Below are 23,278 nucleotides of genomic sequence, written 5' to 3' on the forward strand. Positions count from 1 at the left end.
TGTCCAATCACAGCTTCCCAAAATCCTGGATTTCTGTTGCTTTCTAATAGGAGGTCTTCTGGTCTCAGACTCAAAAGAGAGAAAAAACAAACAAAAAAACAATTTCCAGGTGTTTAAATTATCACATTTTGCCCTAACTTTGTAAAATTGTAGAGACAGAGAAAATAAGAGGGGCATCACTGGGTTTTTTGGGGTGTACTGTAAAAATGGAGACTGGCTGTTGGCCAGTGTTCTCATTATTACAGTGTCTTTCCAACCAGATACTACAGAGGGTAGGATGGTAAGCTGGACCATGCCATCTGCTTTGCTGAGAGACAAGCTCCATCCCTTGTTGCAACAGTCATATTTTAGCTGCCATTCCATGAGGCTGCAGCAGCTGGATGAGAAGCTGCTCCATTGCCTCTGCTGAAAGTACTCATATTTGGATCTTCTCTGTGAATTGTTTCCTTTCAGTCTGGCTGTGTGGCTTATGCAAATAGTGGTATGTAAATCATCTAAATAAAAATAATTTATCCCTGCATTTTGTATGTTTTCCTCTTCCCTCCTCTCCTTGTTTTCCTTTTGTGCCATATCTTTTCATTTGCAAGCTGCAAATTAGCTAAAGAGATGGAGGAATAGCTCAGTCATTGAGATCAGCGGGTGGCAGGCTCCGTTAGGATCAGAGTTTTTAAAATATTTTCTTATTCCTTCCATCCTGCTGTAACCATTTGCGCCTCTGGGCACCTCCAGGGTTAAAATGCATCTATGCGGCGCTGTCGCCAAATTGGTTCCCCGTCAACTATTACAGGAGCATAGAGATGCCAGCTAAGCGGTAGAGCGGCGTCACCCAGCCTCCATAGAAAACCGTGGCCAATATGGCGGCTTTCAAATTTTCGCCGGAAGTCTTGTCTGTCCCAGTTACAGATAGGTAGCCGTGTTGGTCTGCCATAGTCAAAACAAAAAAATTCCTTCCAGTAGCACCTTAAAGACCAACTAAGTCAGTTCTTGGTATGAGCTTTCGTGTGCATGCACACTTCTTCAGATACACTGTGTATCTGAAGAATACATCCTTCTTCAGATACAGTGTATCTGAAGAAGTGTGCATGCACACGAAAGCTCATACCAAGAACTGACTTAGTTGGTCTTTAAGGTGCTACTGGAAGGAATTTTTTTGTTTTGTCTGTCCCATTTCTTCATTCCTACCGCCTCTGGTGCTGCGCCGGCGAAGGCATGCCTAGAGCGGCTCTCCCGATGTAGCTCCGCCCCTTTCCTAGTTCTCCAAGCCAATGGGGGGGGGGAGAGACAAGGCGGCGCAACGAACCCTTCTCGCTCGCGCGCCGACCGCAAGCCGCCAGGCAATTGGGTGGCCCGCCTTAGCCAATAGGAGAGCGGAAGGGGTGGGGTTCCCCGCGGAGACGCGCGCAACGTCTGCGGTGCCGTCGCCGACTTGTAAACCGCCTCGCGGCTCGCTCCGGCGCGTGCGCACTTTCCCACCCGCCCGCCGCTGCTCCCTAACGGCCGCTCTGCGTGTCCTCCGCCCCCTCCCCCCTCCGCTCCCATTGGCAGTTGGGGGATGTCGGGGGCCCGCGAGGTGGTGACGCTCCAGTTGGGCCACTACGCGGGGAGCGTCGGAGCCCACTGGTGGGGGCTTCAGGTAATGTCAGGGGAGGAAGCCTGTGATTGGGCAGGCTGTGCGCGCGCGGGCGGGGAAGGGGCGGGGCGAGCGTGTTTGCGCAGCTTCTCCGAGGGCGGTTGCTGTGAGGGGGGAAAATATTTGTTTACCTCACAAAATTTATACGCCGCTTGACCGTAAAAAAAAGACAAAGAAAAGCCACCTCCGAGTGATAAAACGATAAAAATCAAGAAATAAACACAACCCAACTGATAAAACATAACAAAATTAAAATACTAAAACAGGTTAAAATCACCTCAGCTTTCTAAGCACCTGCATAGGCCAGTCTCAACAGGATTTTTTAATCTATTTTCTTAGTCCTGTTCGAAGGCACCTGCTTGATCTAAATAGGCAGGGAGTTCCAAAAGGGAGCCGCCGCCATCAAACAAATGTGAGGTGGGAATTGTGTGGCTCTGGCAGTGCTGGTTCCGCGGGCAGAAAGGTCGAGTGGGCCGGTGTGGGGCAAAGTAACCTCATAGGTACAACATGTCCCAAATTGGAGGTTTGTGGTTAGGCTACATCACAGGATAGTTGCATGAGCAAAATAAAAGGAGGTTTGGGGGAAGCCTACCTCACGTGGGTGGGACGCGGGTGGTGCTGTGGGTAAACCACAGAGCCTAGGGCTTGCCGATCAGAAGGTCAGTGGTTCGAATCCCCGCGACGGGGTGAGCTCCCGTTACTTGGTCCCTGCTTCTGCCAACCTAGCAGTTCGAAAGCACATTAAAGTGCAAGTAGAGAAATAGGCGGGAAAGTAAACGGCGTTTTCATGCACTGCTCTGGTTCACCAGAAGCGGCTTAGTCCTGCTGGCCACATGACCCGGAAGCTGTACGCCGGCTCCCTCGGCCAGTAAAGCAAGATGAGCGCCGCAACCCCAGAGACGGCTGCGACTGGACCTAATGGTCAGGGATCCTTACCTCACATGGAGGTTGTGAGTAAAGTAGAAGTTTGGGGCTGGTTTCTCTCTCTGCTGAGCTTATTGTGAGAATAAAATAGGAGAGGTTTGGAGGCTAACATATCTAATTTTTTGCCTGTCCTCGGTCTCCCACCATTGGATGTCCCCAAGCATTTTGGAGAGAGGGAGGAAAGCTTTTCTCTAACCACTTTCTCTGTCATGCAGAATTGTATACATGTCTCCTCTTACCTTTGCTCTAAATTAAAAGCCCCAAATAATGATGTCCAACAATATCTGGAGGGCCACAGGCTCCCCGCCTGAGACTTACACCTCTACTTTCACCAGTTTGAAGCATCTCTTACAAAATAAGTGGAATAAATATACCAAAGGGGTCTCCATAGAGTACTTGCTGGTTTAGAACTCTTTTCTCATGTATTTTTAAAATTATTTTGTTCCCCCTTCCCAGGAAGCTTCGTTTTGCTTGGATCCTGCAACTGCACAATCAGATGAAGGGATTTGCCATGACGTCCTCTTCCGAGCGGGAAGAACTCTCCAGGGGCGAGAGACATACACACCCCGCCTCATCCTCATGGACCTCAAAGGTGGGTGATAGAGAGAAATGTGTAGTCTGGTTTCTGGGAGAGTTTAGCCCAAACCCTCCTCTTCTTCATGTCATTTTCTGCATCATGGAAACCACATGTTGGACGCAGGAAAACATAGACAGGCCACATTTCTTCGATGTACGTGCATTTGTTTTTATTCAAAGCATTTAGACCCTGCTCTTCTGGTGGCGCTGTGGGTTAAACTACAGAGCCTAGGACTTGCCAATCAGAAGGTCAGCAGTTCGAATCCTCGCAACGGGGTGATCTCCCGTCATTCGGTCCCAGCTCCTGCCAACCTAGCAGTTCGAAAGCACATCAAAGTGCAAGTAGACAAATAGGTACCGCTCCAGCGGGAAGGTAAACAGCGTTTCCGTGCGCTGTTCTGGTTCGCCAGAAGTGGCTTAGTCATGCTGGCCACATAACCCGGAAGCTATACGCCGGCTCCCTCGGCCAGTAAAGCGACACAACCCCAAAGTTGGTCACAACTGGACCTAATGGCCAGGGGTCCCTTTACCTTTACCTTCTTGTGAAGTGGCTTACAAATCAATAAAAGAAGTCCTGCCCTCGGGGTTACAACAGATAAATGATATGACACAGAAGGGGAAAAAATGGATGGGGAAGGAAGAAGAAAAAGGAAATGAGCTCAGGCACAAATTCTTAAGACATTCCAGGTTACTTATTATAATCAGCTCAGGTGGAAGTGAGCCACATAGCTAAAGGCCTTGGCAGTCCTCTGAGAAATATCCTGGCGGTGCAGCCTTCCTGGAAATGCCAGACACTACCAATTTTTCAGGGTGGGACCTTGGCCTCTGAGGGTCTAGCCGAAATCTGCCCGCTGATTGTCACTCCTGTTGCAACCGAGATCTTGCTGACACTTGCTCCCAGAGCAGATGGTCCTGTGACTGTCCCTCACAAGGCAGGTACAATCAATGGTTTCTGTAAGCAAGGAGAAGCGGCCTAGCCCATTTGGTGAAAGCAGACAGCGAGTGGCAATTGCAGTTTCTGACTACTTGTTGCTGTTGTTATTGCTGGTATTTATTTATTTTATCCTACCCTTCCTGCAAGGAGATCAGGGGGCAATGTATACAGTACCCACCCCTTTTATCCTTGTAACAACCCTGTGAGGTAGGCTAGGTTCCAATAAATAGCCACAAGACCAATAAGTTTAGTGACTGGTCAGGCTGGCTGGCTTTATTTATATATTTAAATAGTGTGTGTATACCACTTCACAGTCATCTCTAAGTGGTGTACTGGAAACACAATGCAATTATACACCTGTCCCCACTGTATAAGTTTTCTAATCTCCCTGGGACTTGCCAGTTTTGCAAGAGAGAGTACCTGGTCTTGGGAGCTGCTGCTCTAGCTAATTTCCTTCCTAGAATGCGTAACATACCATACTCTCAAAGCACATTACTCCCCCTGCGAAATCACTCTGGGAACTAGTTTGGTAAGGGTGCTGAGAATTGTAGTACTGGGGGAAACTACAGTTCCCAGGATTATTTGTTGGAAAACCTTTGCTTTAACTGTATGGTGTGTATTATGTATGGTGTGTGTTAGGTAGGCTGAGTGTTGTCCCTTAGAGCTCCCACGGCATAAAGTAAAAGGAAATGCCTCAATTCCTGTGGCCTCTCTTCTGATCTGGGATACTTGGCGTTCATGGTTATTATCTTGACAAGCAGCTTTCACAGCGACAGCGCTTTCTGTTTCTCTGCAGGGAGCCTGAGTTCTTTGAAGCAGGAGGGATGCCTGTATGCTGATGCAAAAACAAATACCCCTTTGACATGGTGAGTTCCTCCCCACCCATGAAAAAAACACGTATAAACAACTACCCTGTGCACAGCATAATCAGATCTATAGGATGGCTTACTAATGATTGTAGGGAAAACCTAGTAACAGCTTTCAATGCATTATTGATGCACAGAGATGAGGATTGTATAGTATACAAAATGGACTCCTGGTGTTTCTGCTTTCAACTTTTAAAAAATGTTTCAAGTCCCTATGGTTGTAGACAGTTACTGCTACAATTTTGGAGGCTAGGAGATGTCAGGCTGGGCATGGTATTCTTTTCACAACAGCTCACTATGTTCCCCGACACTTCATGAACATTGAGACATTTTCTACAATATTGATGGGAAAGAAAAACTAACAAACCCGATGTTTCTGTGAGTGAAACATTATTCAACAAGTTAAAATTAACGGAAAACCTTGTTATTCATCATGTATAAAGAACTGAAACTCTACTAAACACCATAGACAGATAAAAAATCTCATTCTCCCTGCCCACATGCATAATGACTAAATGCTGGGACAGAAAAGAAAAAAGTGGTGGAAACAGAAGAAGAAAGCTAGCAAACTCAGACACCAAGTCTTGGAAGTTTTAATCTGCCTAATTACACTTACTAGATTTGGGGCAGCAGTGGTGTGGCACTCTAGATCCTGTGTGTTTTAAAGGCAGCAAGGGAGGGCAGTATTCTGCACTCCACATACACCCCTTCAGTCTCTGCTGCAATTTGTGCAGAACCATGTGGTTAAAAGGCTCAATTTTTCAGGAAGGGAAATCTGACGACGCACCAAGAAGACCCATCCCCTGCGAACCCTTTCCTGCCAGACCTCAACAGGCTGCAGGTAAGATATCCTTTACCCCTGGAGCTTCACTGTTTCTTTGCTGCCCTTGAACCAGTGTTGGTAAGCCTGGAGCTTTTGCTTTGGTGGAAATTCTTGTGTTGCTGGCAATCCTTCTTGGAATTAGTTGCTAACACTCGTCTTTCCACTGTCTGTTAAATGCCAAGGGCACCTAGAGAAATAGCTCCTAGCTTATATGGTTTTAAAAGAGTTAGACCAATTCACAGAGAAGTCTAATGGCAGCTGTTAGTTTGAGGGATGTATAGTAAGCTCCAGGTTTGTAAGCTGCGCACCAGCATCTGGAGGGCTACAGGTTCGCTTCTCCTGAGTTACCAGCAGCTATATGGATCTCTTGATTCCTTTATGGCTAAATCACAGGCTCAGGTCAGAATCTCTCTCTCTCTTTTCAGGATAACAGACCACCCAATGGCGGTTTTGCTCCAAGGACCCTTCCTGGTGGTAAAGATGTGTGTGTGCTCTGCATGCATGGCTTCCTGCAGGGGTAGAATGGGCAGATATGTTTTCAAAGGGTATTTTAAGGAAGGCTTCTGATCCGTTCACAAGGTATTCCAAGTTTTGGCTTCATTTGCTAGCCAAATCCATTATTTGTGGTTGCCCTGAGGGCCTCTGGCAATTGCAGAAAACATAGATTATGAAGGGGTGTTAATCCCTTTTGCTAGACTGCTGCAGTAACTCATGCCTAGACTGCTATCGCTGCCTACAAAAGCCTGAATAGTAAGTGAAATAAATTGTGGTTCCTTTTCTCTATGGAGGGGGTTGGGGGTTGGAGAAAAGAGAGGAGGTTTCTCCCCCATGGGCAGAACTTCTTCTGGAAGTGCTGGTGTGCTCACCTGATAACAGAGAAGCACTTGCCACTGGCGAGCAGGCTGGTAAATTGATGGAGCCATTTCCACCCAGCTAATGCCTGTGTTCTGAAGCCATTTTGGCACATAAGCATTAATAGATGGCGGTGATAACCATTCTGCTTCCAGACAGACCTCCGCTCCGTGAGAGGCAGGATGAGACTTCAAAGACACCTTGCTCAGAAAGCAGGACATGCTTCTGGTCGGATTTCCTCCGCACACACCTGCACCCTCGTAGCATAGTAACCATCTACCAGTACAATCACGATGGGTAAGGAATGTTTCTCAGCATTCTGGGCTACCTTTTCCCTGGGCTGGCCAGAAGATGCTGGCTAGCTTGCAGTCCCTGCTAGAATATTGTCTGCCCTTCTCCAGAAGGTGCCTTTGGAACGATGCTGCCACTTTTATTTCAGGGATTCCAGCCGGCTGGAGACTTTTGGGCAAGGGGAGAAGCTGCTACAAGAGGGCACATACCTTGAGGAGCTCGAAGACAGGCTCCACTTCTACGTGGAAGAGTGTGACTACCTACAGGTGAGCATTTGCTATAGTTTCTTGTTCTGCCCAGAAGGGTGGGTGGTGCCATGGGGTGAGGTCCAGCTCACTTGAGAAAAAGCAGTAAAGCAGGCCCTGATGTCTAGTCCCAGAGCAGGGGTGGATAATCTATGGCCTTCTGTTGCTGGACTACAACTCCCATCATCCCTTGCTGGGTGGGGGCTGATGGGAGTTGGAGTCCAGCATTTGGAATGTCATGGTTTCCACAGCTGTGCCATAGAGGCTGCACAGTGGCCCAGTTTCCAGGGTTTTGCGGGTGGCTATTTTTGCAGGTGGCGCTGTGGGTTAAAGCCTCAGCGCCTAGGACTTGCCGATTGAGAGGTCGGCGGTTCAAATCCCTGCGGCGGGGTGCGCTCCCGCTGCTCGGTCCCAGCGCCTGCCAACCTAGCAGTTCGAAAGCACCTCCGGGTGCAAGTAGATAAATAGGGACCGCTTACCAGCGGGAAGTGTCTCCGGACAGCGCTGGCCCCTGGCCTCTTAAGTGAGATGGGCGCACAACCCCAGAGTCTGTCAAGACTGGCCCGTACGGGCAGGGGTACCTTTACCTTTACCTTTCTTGCATTTTAGATATTGGGCAAATAACAGTTACCTCCTTCAGCTTGGAACTTTTGCCGGGCGGCGGGGAGCAGATCCTCCTGAAGAAGCTGCTCAGGCCCTCGGCCATGACATCACTGCTCATCCCCTTCTCTCCCTTTCCCACCCCCATCACACCAGCCAGGGAGAGGCCTGCAGGCTGAAACATCTGGTGCTTAGATGAGAGGCTGTTCCAGAAACCTCTGGTGCATCCTGCTATTCAGCACTGAGTTCCCTTTGTCTGCTCTCTTTGTCTCCTGCTCCAGCTCACCAGCCTGCCTTCCACCCCTGGGATGAGGCAAGCTCACTGGAAAAGCAATGGAGCAGCCCATTTCAATAGCACTGCGTAATTCTTAGGCAAGCTGTGTCTGTGTCTTGGCCAGGATGTGGCACCACCCAGGTTTAACATGTCAAATCTCAGCAGCACCCAGGCTCCTGGGGCATTATCCCTTCAGCATGGGGAAGGCTGTGAAGCAGCTGAGATTATATGTGGCACAGCCTGGGCTTGCAGCAGTGTGCAGGCACCAACTCTTGAGTTGTCAGGTCACCCCAATTCCTGCCACTGATCACAATATATCTGCACACTTCCCTCCTTGCACAGGGATTCCAGGTTCTCTGTGACCTGCACAATGGATTTTCGGGGGTTGGGGCAAAGGTCACGGAGCTGCTTCAGGATGAGTATGCAGGGAAGGGAGTCCTGACATGGGGGCTGACGCCAGTGCTTAACGGAGCCGTAAGTATGACCCCCTCTATGCAAACTCTTTGCTCTTCCCTCCCCTCCTGAAAAATGTTATTGGTTAGGAATGAAAGCAGTTCAGAGATCTTCTCACTAAGAACGAGTGTTGTGTAGAGGATGGAGGGCTGGGCTTAAGATGGGAAGATAAATGTAGCTGGACATATACTTACACCTGACTAAATATAATGAGACCTGATTGATTATAATTGTTTATTACAGAATATAATAAATATGATTAAATACATCCCAGGGATCATCCTAAGCATTTATTAGCTAGTTAATATTATATTCCTCTCACAGTAAAACTCTATAAAATCATATAAACTATCCCTCTTCCTGATATCCCTCATTCCCACTTAACACATTGGGATACTGTACTAAATTCCATTTATTCAGTCTTCATGTTTATCTCCTTAACTTTCAGTAATGCTCTTAGCTTTATTATACTGAATTGCTCCCAAAGTTTCCTGATCAAATCACTTTTAGCTTGGCTTATGGGCATTTTTCCATGGTCTAGCATAGAAGATTCTAGCCATTGTTATAAAGTACAATACCCCAAGACCAATATATAGATTTGATTTTCCTTTTCATGTGATTCAGTAAACACATCAATGCATCTAGTGGGAAAACAGTTCAAAAATATTTATTGAAGAACTTAGTTAAAACTTCAGAAACAGGATGAAAAGAAATGATAATTAAGTAACTTAGTTTTGACAACAAGCAGAATTCTTAATTAGTTGATGTCCAGAAAGATCTTAGATTAATCTATTAGCTCTTCTTCAAGATTGTGTAGTCAGTTCATTAATAAGATATTTAGGTAAAAGTTAATTAGTTACTCAAAGACCTACTTATTAGATATTTGAAGGCAGGAGAGAGAGATGCATAAGTGGTAGCCTTAGGACTCTTATTTCCTAATTCACTATGGGTTATAGCCTACTAATTTGTTCTCACAGTAGACCTATTGAAACTAATGGCCCTAACTTAGTAATGCCCATCAATTTCAATGGCTGTATTCTGAAATGACATTGGATGCAACCCCATTTGATGAATGCTGAAACAAATCCTTTAGAAGCACTAAGTGTATGGAGTTAGCACATAGTTAGTCTGGAAATACCTGCACTTGGATCCAGAGCAAACTTTCATTAGAATGGGCTCTCTTTGTTTCACTTCCCAATCCCCAATTGCAAACTGTTTCTCCCTTCCATATCCTGCACCTCCCGAACTGTTTTGTTGGACTGCCTGTCCCGTGTTCTGTAATTTGTCCTGTTGAAAATAAATAACCTCAATGCCAATTCCCCCCCCCCCCCACAAAAAAGAAATTGCATAAAGACAGACTCATTGTTCCCACTTGCACCAAGTATGCACTGAGAGTTTTAGTGCAACACTACCCTTCTGGTGTGACTGCTTTTCTACCACCTTGCAGATTCCACAAAGGAATTTTTACAGGCTCATGAACATAGTCTTGGCGATGGTCCGTCTTTCCAGCCACAGTTCGCTCTTCTGCCCCTTGTCACTATATGGAAGCCTGGGGCTCAGACCAGCGCCCCCCATCACACTCCCATACGTGCACTATGAGGTCAGTATTCCTGCAGGTGGACACCTGGGTATGCCTGCGCACACACACGGATGGAGGAATAAGAACTCCTTTGAGCTGCGTGTGAAGTTTGTGCATCCTGTATCACCTTCCCTCATTTCCCCTGGTCCTGCTTCTAAGGATACTCATAACATCTTTTCCTTAGTATCAAACTGGAATTTCAGCCACCAGAATTGTCTTTCTGCAATTCACAGTGCACTAGACTCAAATAGCATCTGTTGGGAGCAGAAATCTGAACTTTGGAGAGGAGATGTTCCTTGATATGACTGCGCCTTGATTTTATAACCCTCTGCAGGCAGCACAGGACTATCACACGAGTGCCATCCTCGCCACAGCCCTGGACACGGTCACTGTTCCCTACCGGCTCCAGACGTCAGCCATCTCCATGTCACATCTTGCTGAGGCCCTGAATTTCTCTGGGCGGAAGGTACTACATGATTCTCTTTGAATTCCTGCCATTTCCCTAGCCAACCCTTCAATCTCTCAAAAGCATGATTGGAAGTTGCAGGATTTCTAATGTAAAATGAAAACAGCTTCCATCAGGACCAGGAATGTGCACTCAGTTACTAAGTGCCTTAAACGTTCCGGCGCTAGTTTGTCTGGATTAGCTTTTATAGCTTATACCAATTTGGACTATTGGACTTTCTGGCTCACTCGGTGCTGTCAACCCTGACTGGCAGCAGCTCTCCGGGGTTTCAGGCAGGGGGTCCTTCTCCAACCCTACCTGGAGATGCCAGGTATGAAACCTGGCACCTTCTGCATGCAAAACAGATGCTCTGGCACTGAGCTATGAGTCTTTTAAAGTAGGAGTTTAAATGCATTAATAGTGGCATATTTGGGAAGAGAATCCTTCCTGTGGGCCATCAGATACCAGCAGGGATGAAATTTCACCCCCATCAGAACTTCCTTTTGGGGAAATCTGCCAGATCACAGTTTTGGTTCATAATTAGGCCCCAATTGTGACCAGTCAGTGCACTGAAGGCAGTGAAACCAGTTTATTCCTTGTTTTGCTCTGTGTGCAAAAAAGCTTAATGGCCTTTAAAACTCACAATTTTCTCCAAGTTGGGTTTTTCTTTCCCTTCCAAGCATCATCTGGCCCACTTGCTGGAGTCCCACTCTTGTGGCGCACCTTGGTTGCTTCTGGCATTTTTACTTGTTCTGGTACACAGCACTTTGGGGTAACCTGGGCTTTGGAGAAGTCAGTTCCTTCTGGTCCTACATCTGCTGGTGATCATTGTATGCCTCCTCTTCCAGGTAGCAGCTGCAGTAGCAGCTGTACCATTTCCTGTGGCACAGGAGCAGTCCCTTCCTGATGCTCTGTGCAACCAGCAGCCTGCCGTGCCCTGGAGCCCACTGTCTTCATGTGGCGAGCAAAGAGAGAGCCACTGTTTTGCTCAGTCTGTTGTGCTGAGAGGAATCAGCAAGGAGCACCAAGTCAGGTAAGAGGTTTGGGTGGGTGGGGGGGTTCTTCCTTCAGTGGTGGCAGGGGAGTGGCCTAGAGTGGGTTACTCCTCTCACTTTTTCTGAAGGCAGAGCTATGCAGATGACTTTAGTACAAACACACATACACATCTCTGCGGCCTTGACCCATTCCCCATTTTGCGTCTCTTGTAGCAATTCCCCTCCAGGCACTGAGCCGAAGTCTGTCCTCCACATGTGTGAGACTGGACAGGAGGTGCTGGCCCGCTACTTGTACACCGTCTCCCCCAGAACCTTGAGGTTAGTAAAACAGGGAAGGTGGGGGGTATAGGAAAGGTGGTGACCAGGCTTCTGTCCCTAATGCTTGTTTTGTGCTTGCGGAACAGCACATCACACTTACTTCGAGACCCTTGCAAGCTGCTGGCTCCCTACCCCCAGTTCTTCTCTCCTCTCCTCAACAAGCATGGATTCCTCTTGGAGAAACCTTCAAGCGCTTCAGCAGGTAAGAAGCAGGGGCTCACTCAGGTGAGAATGTGAAGTCTCAGGTTTGTGTTTGGCCCATTGTAACTTTTGTGGTGAGGGGTAAGGAAAAGTGGGAATGTGGAGTTCTGCGAGGTAACACGTTAGAAACCCACTTGAAACTATCTTGGCACTTTTTCTGTGGCTGCACTCCTGACCCCACTTATTGCAGAAGTCAGCTCCACTGTACTCAGAAAGACTTGCTTCTACATAAACTGGGTTAGGGGTGCACTGTGGAAGTTCCGGGATGATGGGGAGGGGCCTAAGTATTTGTCCTCTCCTCCCAGTTCAGTAGAAGAGTTTTACAGACAGCGGCTCCCACTTTCAATTCCCAGCAGTTCCAGTTTAAAAAGGACCATGGCCCATCACTGCCAGTTGGCATAGCTCAGGGCTCAGGAGCCTGTGGCCTTCCCCTCATCCCCCTCATCCTTGGCCATTCGCCCTACTGCCTGGGGCTGGCCTGGGGCTGATGGGGGTTAGAGCCCGACAAGTTATTCAACCCTTCTTTATACCCCTGTGCATTGAATGTGTGATTGATCCCGGATTGGTTGGGGCATGTGCATAGGACATGAGTGTGGCCCTCCATGTGTTGGACAACAGCTCCCCCTCACCCCTTGGGGTTAGTCTGGAGGGCATGAGGCTGGGAAGGGCTTGCATAGATCATATGTGCAGCAACTTTGGCAAGAAGCTAATTCAGTGACTAGCCAAGTACTTCCCGTTTAATGTTTTCCGTCACTTTCCCACCACTGTGTTGCAGAAACATTGATTCTCAATAGGCCAGCATTGTCCCAGTGAAGCAAGGCTTGCTGGTATTATCTCTTCCTCCCTTTTGCACTAGCACAAGGCAAGAGTTGGGGGGGGGGCACCAGCCTTATTTGGAAGATGGGTTATGCTGCACCATTAACAAGGCTACGGGGGCAGTAGACACAAAGGTGCTCTGGCACTGCTGCCACTGTTTTCTCAAATCCTTTCATTCTCTCCTACACAGCTGTTGAAAGTATCCCTGTCTTCGGAGCCCTCCAGTCCTTGGCTATCCTGCGTAAAACCCTTGGCAGTTTCTACGAAGAGCTGCGCCAAGTTGACGTCCGGCGGTGGGCAAGCTTTTTCTCGGCAGGAGTTGAAATGGATGACTTTGAGGAAGCTCTGGAGCAGCTGAGGACACTGTCTCACTGTTACAAAGAGAGTGGGGGCTCAGCAGCAGATTGGGAGGATGAGACGGACTGAGTGTGTGCGTATTTTCTGCAGTGCCTTTGAACAGGAAAACATCTACTAGCCCTTGCACACATTTATAAAAACAATAAATCCCCTAATACAGTCTCCTCCATTATGCATCATGTCTTGTGCTACTACGGCTGTTAAGCTCAAGGTATTTTCAAAAAAAGTCATCTGCCTGACCTTCAGGCCTGCAGTAACCTGACAGATTCTGTGCTCAGAGGTAAGAAGGTGCTCTTCATCTTCTACAACAGGAATTACTTTTTATTCCTTAAAATACAACTGCCACAATAAATATTCACTCAGAAGCAGCACAAAGAGAGAATGTACATATTTTTCCTACTATTTAAAATATTTACACCAGCCATTATCCAAGAACGAGTGCAGCCTACATGACTTCCATCACACAGCAGACCCCACTTTTCTATGGAAGGGGGACTCTTTCGAGGTGACTTCACGTTTGATGCGGGAGGTGGGGGTCAGATGGCGTTCTCTGGAGCCATATGCAAACAAGATTGCCCAGCCATCTCCATTCCTCTTCAGTAGTACTGGTATCACGCTTTCAAAAGCCTTGCTCCTCCTGCTCTTCCTCAGAGAGGACTGGGTCTTTGTCAGAAAGCTGGTCAGTGTTGCTGGTGCTCATTCCATCTTCTTCATCCTCTGAGCTGACATCACAAGCCGTGTGAAATAAAGTCATCAGTTCCCTGAACCGATGGGCGACCTGAGAGCAGAACAGGGTTGTAATGGAGGGAGAGAAGGAGAGACAAGCAAACTGCCTCCAAAGCTAATCTACTCTGACAACTGATACTATTGCAATTTTTTTAGATGAAGGTAGGAAAGATAAGCAATGGCACACCTAACTTCTACCCTAAATCCACCACTGAACAAGAAATCTGTATTTCCTGGCTCGTAGAATAAACCCTGTATAGTGGTACCTCTGGTTAAGAACTTAATTCGTTCCGGAGGTCCGTTCTTAACCTGAAACTGTTCTAAACCTGAGGTACCACTTTAGCTAATGGGGCCTCACGCCACCGTGTGATTTCTGTTCTCAGGTAAAGTTCTTAACCCGAGGTACTACTTCCGGGTTAGTGGAGTCTGTAACGCGAAGCGTTTGTAACCTGAGGTACCACTGTATTCAAATACAGGATAATGTGCCCCCAACAATTGGCCATGGGCATAGAGGGATCTCTGAATATTGCCAACTGTCTGGCTAAGATTGAAACACAGGGCTCTCCCTGCTCAGTTAAACTTTCTTCTTTGAAAGTGTCCTTATCTGTAAACTGCATTTCATCCTGTCACTCAGTGCAGATTTTTAAAGGGACCACAGCACACAATTTGCAGAGCAGCTCGCCATGGATCCTATTTATTTTGTGAAATTGGAAATACATGCAATCCTAACTGCATGGGTAAAGTGTCACCAGTCGTATCTATGGACTCAGGGATTCCTAAGCTTTACAGAAGAACTCAACGCTTCCGAGAGATTTGTCTCCCCCAGGACTCACCTCCTCTGCCGTTTTGTTGCACAGCTGCTGCGAGATGGCACTGAATGTGTCTGGGTGAGCTCCTCGCTCCTGGCAGGTGGTCAGAATGACCCGGTCAGCCTCTCTGAAAGAGAAACACCGGACACTGGAAAAAGGGAACTGGAGTGGGCTGCTCCTTGGACCAGACTTCATGAATCCCACAAGGCTTGTTGTCAGATGGAGGCTTGTGTTTAAGAAAGTCCTCATTGTTAGCCTTTAAGAGAAGCACACCACCCACAGGGGAACAGCTTTAAACTCAGTGAAACGGCCTACAGGCAGGGATGGTAAATACTCCTTGCCCGAAACCCTGGAGGGAGCCGCTGCCAGTCAGTGTGAGCTGGACCCAACGGTCTGAATCAGTATAAGGCAGCTTCCTATCAGAAATGGAGCAATAGGGGCATGTTGGCAAAGGCACTATCAGGCTTCCTTGTTTTGCAACATCCCACCGATTACTGCTATTTTCTCACAGCCTACCTGTTTCACACCCCACACTGCTTTTTCAATCTTATCTGTACATCCTGATGTAAGACTGGGCTTTTCCTCAGTGCATCAAAGTGTTGGGGTCAGGGAACGCCTTATACCTCTGGGGACAAAGCAGAACCACTTATACGCGCACCCACCCCGCTTCTCCCCTAGTACAGTGGTGCCTCGCAAGACGAAATTAATCCGTTCCACGAGTCTCTTCGTCTAGCAGTTTTTTCGTCTTGCGAAGCATGGCTATTAGCAGCTTAGCGGCTATTAACGGTTTAGCGGCTATTAACGGCTTAGCGGCTATTAGCGGCTTAGCGGCTTTAAGGAAAAGGAAAAAAACTTGCAAGAACTCGCAAGATGTTTCGTCTTGCAAAGCAAGCCCATAGGGAAATTCGTCTTGCGGAATGACTCAAAAGACGGAAAACTCTTTCGTCTAGCGAGTTTTTCGTCTTGCGAGGCATTCATCTTGCGGGGCACCACTGTACTGGCTTTTGAACAAGGAAGCAAAAAAAGTACCTGGTCCACAAGACAACCTTTTCCCCGGTGGAGCTGACCTTGATGTTCTTAGCGCACACAGTCGCTTCAACTGCCCTTTGGTGCAGGTCATCTCCCCGCAGCGAGGCGGCCCGCTCCCCACCGCCTGCAGCCGGCAGCTCTGAGCGGTCACTAGCACACAGTCTCTCCGTGGCATTTCCTTTCTTCTCCGTAGCCGGAGGGCTGCAAACTCCAGAGGCCACCGCTGGGGTCTGAGAGCCACAGTTTGCCGCTCCTGCTTTCGGCGGCGTGAGGTCCTTTGAGTGTGACCCGCAAAGATCCCTTCCTTTGGGCTTTGTATCCAGAGACGATGTCAACCTGTCCAATTCCCTGTCCTTGAGACACACTCGAGGAGCAGCAGAAGCTGTCCCCTGCGAGGGGCTGGACTGAACGGCAGGCTTTTGTGGCCAACTCTTGGCTAGAGGAGGGTTAACACCTGGGCTAGCTGCACCACCCGCTGCTCCTGCAAGAGTCTCACCCCCTGAAACGCCTGAAGAAGCTTCCCCGCTCATGCAGAGTCCTGCGTCACTCTCGCCTCCTATATGGCAAGAGCCACTTTTGGGTCGGTGGGGTTTCGGTGGGGCGCCCCTCTGCACCTGCAGGGTGGAAGAGGCAGCAGTACTAGGAGGGAGCAGCTTGGCAGGATCGCGGGCTTTGGAGAGACAGGGAGGTCTTGGCAGCGCACCCCCTTCCGTAGGGGTCTCCTTGGGCAGAGGCAGTTTTCCTTCCACGCGAGAAGCTGGGAAAGAAAAACAATAGGGAAAGGATTGTTCACACTCGCTTGCTCGTTGCACAGCATTATTAGAAACTGTGGAAATGAAATACAGCACAAGGTTAGGCAGATGGCACTGCTGAGATACGCTAAGCTTGAAAACTAGCATTAGGTGCCAATGCGCCTTCCAGCCTGCGTGAAAATAGCCACAGCTAGCAAACTGGGGGTGCTTCCTTCAAACACTGCACACAGGCCCCTCAGCTTCACCCACAAGAGAGGAAGACCAAATTGATTTCGTAAATTTCTCTCGCGCTCCCACTCTAAAGGGGCCCAAGCGTGGCAAAAAAACAATGCAATCTTAACAAAATAAAAACTTTTTTTTTAATTGCCACGGAATCTCCATCTTTAACCGGATTCAGCCTCAGTTTATAGCCACCCCAAGCCTCTCCTTCCATGCACTCCTGAAGGAGTCTTGTGGTACTGTAAAAGACTAACGAGGCTTATTGTGGGAGATAACCCTGCAGACGAAAACCCTCTTCACCAAAAAGGCTCTATTTCACGAAGCATTATAAAGGTAAAGGTACCCCTGCCCGTATGGGCCAGTCTTGACAGACTCTGGGGTTGGTGCGCCCATCTCACTCAAGAGGCCAGGGGCCAGCGCTGTCCGGAGACACTTCTGGGTCACGTGGCCAGCGTGACAAAGCTGCATCTGGCGAGCCAGCGCAGCACATGGAAACGCCGTTTACCTTCCCGCCAGTAAGCGGTCCCTATTTATCTACTTGCACCCGGGGGTGCTTTCGAACTGCTAGGTTGGCAGGCGCTGGGACCGAGCAGCGGGAGCGCACCCCGCCGCGGGGATTCGAACCGCTGACCTTTTGATCGGCAATCCCTAGGCGCTGAGGCTTTTACCCACAGCGCCACCCGCATCCCTAGCGCCACCCTGCATTATATACAGCCACAAATCTGCTTCATATTTAAAAGGTGCCATTTCTAGCGGACATGTCAGGTTTAATAGCCTTGGTGGCTTCTGAAAACGTTTCTAAAGCACAGAGCAGAATTTGGACCAGAGAGAATGCCCTTGTCCTCAGAAGGGACAAAGTATGAAATCTTACCCATCCCCTGCCAGGATCCCCTCCCTTGTGCCCGCGGAGCCAGTTAGGAGCTCACTTGGCACACCATCCCAGGGTTGCATGGGCAAGTTCATGGGTCCAGGTTTCCCACCCCTTTCCCTCCCAACGCACCTCCTGCTGTGGAGTCTACTCTCCTGGCGCCTGTCCTCATCCTGCTCTGGGGAGGCTCCCCGTCCTCTCTCTGCTCCAGACTCTCTTCCGCAGGCTCCTTCCCTTCGGGGCGAGGGCTCAGTTCGCGCTGGACGAGGCTGTCGGTGAGCTCCTGGGGGTCTTTGTTCCTGTAGGCCTTGCCATCTCCGGCCTGTGGACCAAGCGAAGTCCAAGAGCATCTCAGAACACCTCCTGCTCCAAACTCATGAAACTTGTATGCTTCCCTTTGCCACCCAACCCTAAAAAGCCATGAGACTCTATAGAGCAGCCTTTCTCAACCTGTGGGTTCCCAGATGTTGTTGAACTACAACTCCCATCACCCCTAGCTAACAAGGCCAGAGTTCAGGGATGATGGGGGTTGTAGTCCAACAATATCTGGGGACCCACAGGTTGAGAACCCGGAGACCCAGAGTTCAAATCGCCGCTCAGTCATGAAACTCACTGGGTGTCCATGGGCCCACTCACAGTCTCTCAGCCTCACCTACTTCACAGGGTTGTTGATAAAATGGGGAGGAAGAGAGCCACCTTGAATACAACCTTGAACTCCTTGGAGGAATGGTGGGATAAAATGAAATGAATAAATGTAGATGAACTCCATGCCTAAGGCAGAAACCTTAACCCTTCATCATCCAGAACTACATGCAGGCAGCTGAAATGGCAGCAACAATATGATTACAAGGTCCAAATGGAGATTCTCAGGCTGGGTTTGAGATCTTACCATTAGTATACAGAGCTTTTAACAGCTTGGGAGCATCTTATCTGGAGGGTTGGCTTAACCCACAGATGCCCCCTCAACCACTTCCATCCAGAAAACTTCATTACGCATCTGTAAGGATCCAGTCTTCACTCTGGAACTCTGCCTGTTGATATTAGGCTGGTACCTTCCCTGTATTCTTTTCGGCACCTCCTAAAATCCTTTCTGCTTAGGCAACCCGGATGCCTAAAGTTGACGTGCAATTTAATATGGAATGCAGCGGCTGATTTTGTTCACTTTGCTTTTTTACAAACTTGTGTTTGACCTTTATTTCCACCGACAATTTCAGTGCACTTTTTATCTTCTTCATAATCCTCTTGGAGGTTTTATTTGCAGCTAAGGAGTATGCAAATTCAGTTAAATAAAGTAATAATAATATTTTTATTATTATTTGTACCCTGGTTTCCCCAGCCACTCTGGGTGGCTTTACAGCACATAAAAAAATTGTAAAACATTAGACATCAAAAATTTCCTGATACAGGGTTGTTGTTGTGTAAGCTGAACAGAATCAGCACTTGAAGCCTTTTCTCATAAGGGAGAGACACAGAGATGAACTCACACACGTAGGAACCAAGAGAGCTGCCTTATACTGAATCAGGCCATTGGGTTCATCAAGCTCAGTACTGTCCACACTGACTGGCAGGGGCTCTGCAGGGTTTCCGATGGGAATCTACCAGGAGACGATGGACTGAACATGTCACCTTCTGCATGTGAAGCTCTACCACTGATCTATGGCCCAGTGCGCTGAGCTGAAGCCCCAGAGTCTCACGCTCCCTCTGCCATTGCTGTGGACTGACCTTGTTGCTGCTGCTGCTGCAGTGGCTGCAGGTCCTTCGCTTGCTCCTCTTCAGCCTGAGGTCGCCGCTCCCCTCGTGGCAGGAGCAGCAGCACTCCTTGGCCCCCTCGGCCCACTCAGACTCCTGAAATCACACACAAGAGAAGAGGAGCAGCCCTTAGCAGGACAGGCAGCAGGGAGAAGGAGCTCTCGAAAACAATGCTTTGCGCCAAGGGCTCCCCCAGCCTCACCTTGTCAATATTCTGCCCCCCAAGTTCCTTCCTCTTCTTATTTTTTGCAGTCGCGTGGATTTTGGGGGGGTCCTCCTCCTCCTCCACATCTGGCAAGGACACCTCTTCAAATCCATCGAACTAGGAAAAGAAGCACAGGAGCCATTGTCAGGTAGTGTGGTTGGGATGCAGGGAATCCCTGAAGCTTAAAATTCCGCACACCCCACTGTTGCTATCGGAGCTCAGAGCCGCTTCTCTCTGCAACTCCGGAAAGCCGTGCAAAAAGCAGGTCCCCCCCCCTCTCCCAACCTGCCCGGGAGGGTCAAGGGATAACTTCACCTCATACTCTTTCTCTTCCGTCCAGTTGATTTCCTCAAAATCTCCCAGGCGGTTGGCCGATGGGCGCATGTGGTCGAAGAAGACGGAGAACTCATCCTGGAGGTGGTCGTGCCCCTTCAGCAACTGCCACATCTGGGTCTTCAGCTGCACAGAGACATTCAAAGGAAACAAAATAAGGAGAGGGGCAACTGATACCTGAATTATAGGTGCCTTCCCCCCCCCCCCCACTGGGGTGGGGGGAAGCTTAGGATCCAGCCTACTGGCCAAACCCTGTTTGCCCACCCCTGTGTGGAACATTTGCAGCATTTGTCCAATGTCTTTTTTTCTTCAATCCCTTCTTATTTATTGGTTTGGAGCATTTGTACCCCACTCTTCAGCCTAAAGGGCTCCCAGAACAGCTTACACACAATCAAAACAAGGCAGCCCATACCTGCAGGCTTACAATACATAAAAAAAAAAAACCACGACACACAAGGGAAAAGGGAAAAGGAGGGCAGAGGAAAATCAACATCCAACCAAGGCACTAATTTCAATGTACCGTATTTTTCGCTCTATAAGACGTACTTTTTCACTCCTAAAAAGTGAAATGTGTGTGCGTCTTATGGAGCGAATGCAGGCTGCGCAGCTATCCCAGAAGCCAGAACAGCGAAAGGGATCACTGTGCAGCACTCCCTCTCGCTGAGGGTTCGGTTCTGGGGGTCCATGTGCATATGCAAAAACTTGTAAAGCTAGGGACTCTTGGAACCAGCCACCCTGTGAGGTGGAGGACTGCTTGCCCAGCTTTGAGGAGGAAGCAGGAGGGCTCTAGGACCCTGCCAGAGCCCCTGCGCCACCTTCCCAAAGCTAGGTAAGCCTTCGATCGCAGCTTTGCATGGGTGGAGAGGAATAAATGAATGGAGAATGCGTTTCCTCAGCTATCCCATTTATTAATTTTCTCCCCCCAGCCTCGCAAAGCTGCAATAACATAATCACATAAATTAAGCATAAGAGGAGAGTTAGCTGTATATGAATGTTACATACAAGCCAAGAAACCAAAATTTGCAGCAATGTTGTATTTCAGCCACAAGAAAAAGCCTGCAATTCCCAGATTTCACCAAAGCCAGAATTTGCTGAGGGGGCAGGCCACAAAGAGGACAAGCATATTTCCCATGAGCCCCCATAAGTCTGCTTACCTCGATTATCTCCTGGGGCAGGCACTCTGCACAGCCCTGCAGCACTTTGATGATCTTCTGGTGGTGGGAAGGGTTTTCCGCAAAGCAGATCTCCAGTTGCCTAAGGAACTTCCTGCTCTTCTCAAAAGCCTGTTGCTCCTCAAACTGCCCCAAGGAAGAGAAACAATCTTCACTGTTCATGTGCCATCTTGACATCACTGGCACTGTCCAATCACCACCTGGGTTCTTTTTTTGGGGGGGAGGAGCTCCAAAAGTGAAATTCCCTACCTGGCCAGCAGGTGGCAAGCAACAGACAACAAACCCAGGTGCAGATCAGTGAAGCTGTACCACACAGAGAGGAGAGCTGATGCCAGCAGAATCAGGTACCTGCTGATGCCTCTCACCCCAGCAAAGAGCCCACTGGTCCTGCCCCTCCTCTTCAGAATTGCCACCTGCTTGCTTACCTGCCCTCTCGCTCGAACCCAGACAACAGTGCAAGCAACAGATGCCCCAGTCTGCTTGCTCAGAAGAAGTCAGAGCCTTCAGAATCTCAGCTTTTGTTAACAAGCAAAGTTTCTAGTCCCTATGGCTGAAAAGATGCACTGTATAGTGGTGCCTCGCAAGACGAAATTAATCTGTTCCATGAGTGGTGCCTCCCAAGACAAAATTAATCTGTTCCACGAGTCTCTTTGTCTAGCGGTTTGTGGGGTTTTTTTTGTTTTTTTTTTTTTGTTTTTTTTTGTCTAGCGGTTTTTTCGTCTTGCGAAGCAAGCCCATTGACGGCTTAGCGGATTAGCGCTATTAGCGGCTTAGCGGCTTTTAGCGGCTTAGCGGATCAGCTGATAAGCGGCTTAGCGGCTTAGAAAAAGGGGGGAAAGGGGGAAAAAACCGCAGGAACTCGCAAGACATTTTCGTCTTGCGAAGCAAGCCGATAGGGAAATTCGTTTTGCGAAGCGCCTCCAAAACGGAAAACCCTTTCGTCTAGCGGGTTTTCCATCTTGCGAGGCGTTCGTCTTGCGGGGCACCACTGTACTTCTAGTTTTGTGGGCAAATACCTGGGGGTGGAGGGGAATGTCAGAAACCAGAGGGTTGGGGAAGTAAGATTTCCAAGAGATCAGCAAGTGCCCAATGTTGCCCCTGACCCCCAATAAGCTAGACATCATAACCTCACATACAAAAACTAATTTATAACAGGGCACAGAATTCAGGTGGGAAATCTGCCCCCTACAGTGCAGCCCTTGGTCATGTGAGAAGGCATCAGGGGGAAGCAGCTCCCAAGTGAGGCTGGGGTGGCCTGCGAAGGGCAACCACACACCTTTTTAAAGACTGCTTACGGCCCCAGTAACTTCGCAGTAGTAATAAATTTTTTATTTGTACCTCACCCACCTGACTGGGTTGTCCCAGCCACTCCAAGCAGCTTCCAGCAACAGCATAATAAAACATCAAACATTAAAACCTTTCATATACAGGAAGTTTGAAACTTTTTTCTTTTATTTGCTGTTTTCCCTTTGATATACAGTGGTGCCCCGCAAGACGAATGCCTCGCAAGACAAAAAACCCGCTAGACGAAAGAGTTTTCCGTTTTTTGAGTCGTTCCGCAAGACGAATTTCCCTATGGTCTTGCGAGTTCTTGCGAGTTTGTTTCCTTTTTCTTAAAGCCGCTAATAGCCGCTAAGCCGCTAATAGCCGTGCTTCGCAAGACGAAAAAACCGCAAGACGAAGAGACTCGCAGAACGGATTAATTTCGTCTTGCGAGGCACCACTGTAGTTGGAAGAATGTATTGTTGATTCATATACAATACTGCCTTTAATAGGAACTCCCTAAGTGTGGAGGCCCACTTCACATATCTACCACCTGAAGTCCCACCATTGCTTAGATGCTTTCTAAAAGCTGTATAGTTATTTATCTCCTTAATAATAATAATTATTTATATTACATAAAATAATAATAATTTATATTTAATATTAAATATATTATATAATATTGTTATATAATTATATATAATGATAATAAATAATTTATATCCTGCCCTTCCCGGTTTAAAAACCAGGCTCAGGGCGGCTAACAGCAAATATAAAACACTGATCAAAATACGACTTAAAACCAGCATAAAATACAACATAAAATGCAGCATCAATATCAATAAAATTCAAAAATCCAGGGGTCATGGGGGGGGGGGGAGACAAACAAACCCCAGTCAGTAGACATCAAATGATCACCAGGACTAACTGGCCAAGTTGGTCCTACTAGGGCCAGCAAGGAGACCAGGGAAGAA

The 23,278-nt window shown here is 48.3% G+C and overlaps 2 protein-coding genes across 2 annotated transcripts in view; one reads left to right on the forward strand and one right to left on the reverse strand.

Annotated features, from left to right (window-relative positions):
* Window positions 1-1,370: 1,370 nt before the first annotated feature.
* MSTO1 (misato mitochondrial distribution and morphology regulator 1) lies at window positions 1,371-13,341 on the forward strand. Its single transcript, XM_081841060.1, has 14 exons — window positions 1,371-1,633; window positions 3,011-3,146; window positions 4,861-4,930; window positions 5,696-5,771; window positions 6,179-6,227; window positions 6,761-6,902; window positions 7,045-7,162; window positions 8,358-8,489; window positions 9,916-10,068; window positions 10,382-10,513; window positions 11,341-11,525; window positions 11,701-11,805; window positions 11,892-12,007; window positions 13,013-13,341. The coding sequence occupies exons 1-14, from the start codon at window positions 1,553-1,555 to the stop codon at window positions 13,246-13,248; spliced, it is 1,731 nt and encodes a 576-aa protein (XP_081697186.1). The 5' UTR covers window positions 1,371-1,552; the 3' UTR covers window positions 13,249-13,341.
* Window positions 13,342-13,479: 138 nt separating this feature from the next.
* GON4L (gon-4 like) overlaps window positions 13,480-23,278 on the reverse strand; it is a 40,794-nt gene continuing 30,995 nt past the window's right edge. Inside the window, exons 25-32 of the mRNA XM_081840810.1 lie at window positions 21,024-21,167; window positions 19,852-19,995; window positions 19,534-19,653; window positions 19,305-19,427; window positions 17,715-17,904; window positions 15,744-16,500; window positions 14,739-14,841; window positions 13,480-13,957 (exon numbers count right to left, since the gene is read on the reverse strand). Coding sequence (XP_081696936.1) covers window positions 13,799-13,957; window positions 14,739-14,841; window positions 15,744-16,500; window positions 17,715-17,904; window positions 19,305-19,427; window positions 19,534-19,653; window positions 19,852-19,995; window positions 21,024-21,167 — 1,740 coding nt within the window. The 3' untranslated portion in view covers window positions 13,480-13,798. The remainder of the gene's footprint in view (window positions 13,958-14,738; window positions 14,842-15,743; window positions 16,501-17,714; window positions 17,905-19,304; window positions 19,428-19,533; window positions 19,654-19,851; window positions 19,996-21,023; window positions 21,168-23,278) is intronic.

The sequence above is a fragment of the Podarcis erhardii genome (genome assembly GCF_964252035.2).
Source record: "Podarcis erhardii genome assembly, chromosome: 15".
In the NCBI taxonomy this organism is placed as follows: domain Eukaryota; kingdom Metazoa; phylum Chordata; class Lepidosauria; order Squamata; family Lacertidae; genus Podarcis; species Podarcis erhardii.

Excerpts from the sequence above, each read along its gene's own strand:
- MSTO1 (XM_081841060.1), top strand. The coding sequence starts at position 1,553 with ATGTCGGGGGCCCGCGAGGTGGTGACGCTCCAGTTGGGCCACTACGCG. Across the intron at positions 5,772-6,178 it reads CAGACCTCAACAGGCTGCAG|GATAACAGACCACCCAATGG; the intron begins GTAAGATATCCT and ends CTCTCTTTTCAG. Across the intron at positions 10,514-11,340 it reads TGAATTTCTCTGGGCGGAAG|GTAGCAGCTGCAGTAGCAGC; the intron begins GTACTACATGAT and ends CTCCTCTTCCAG.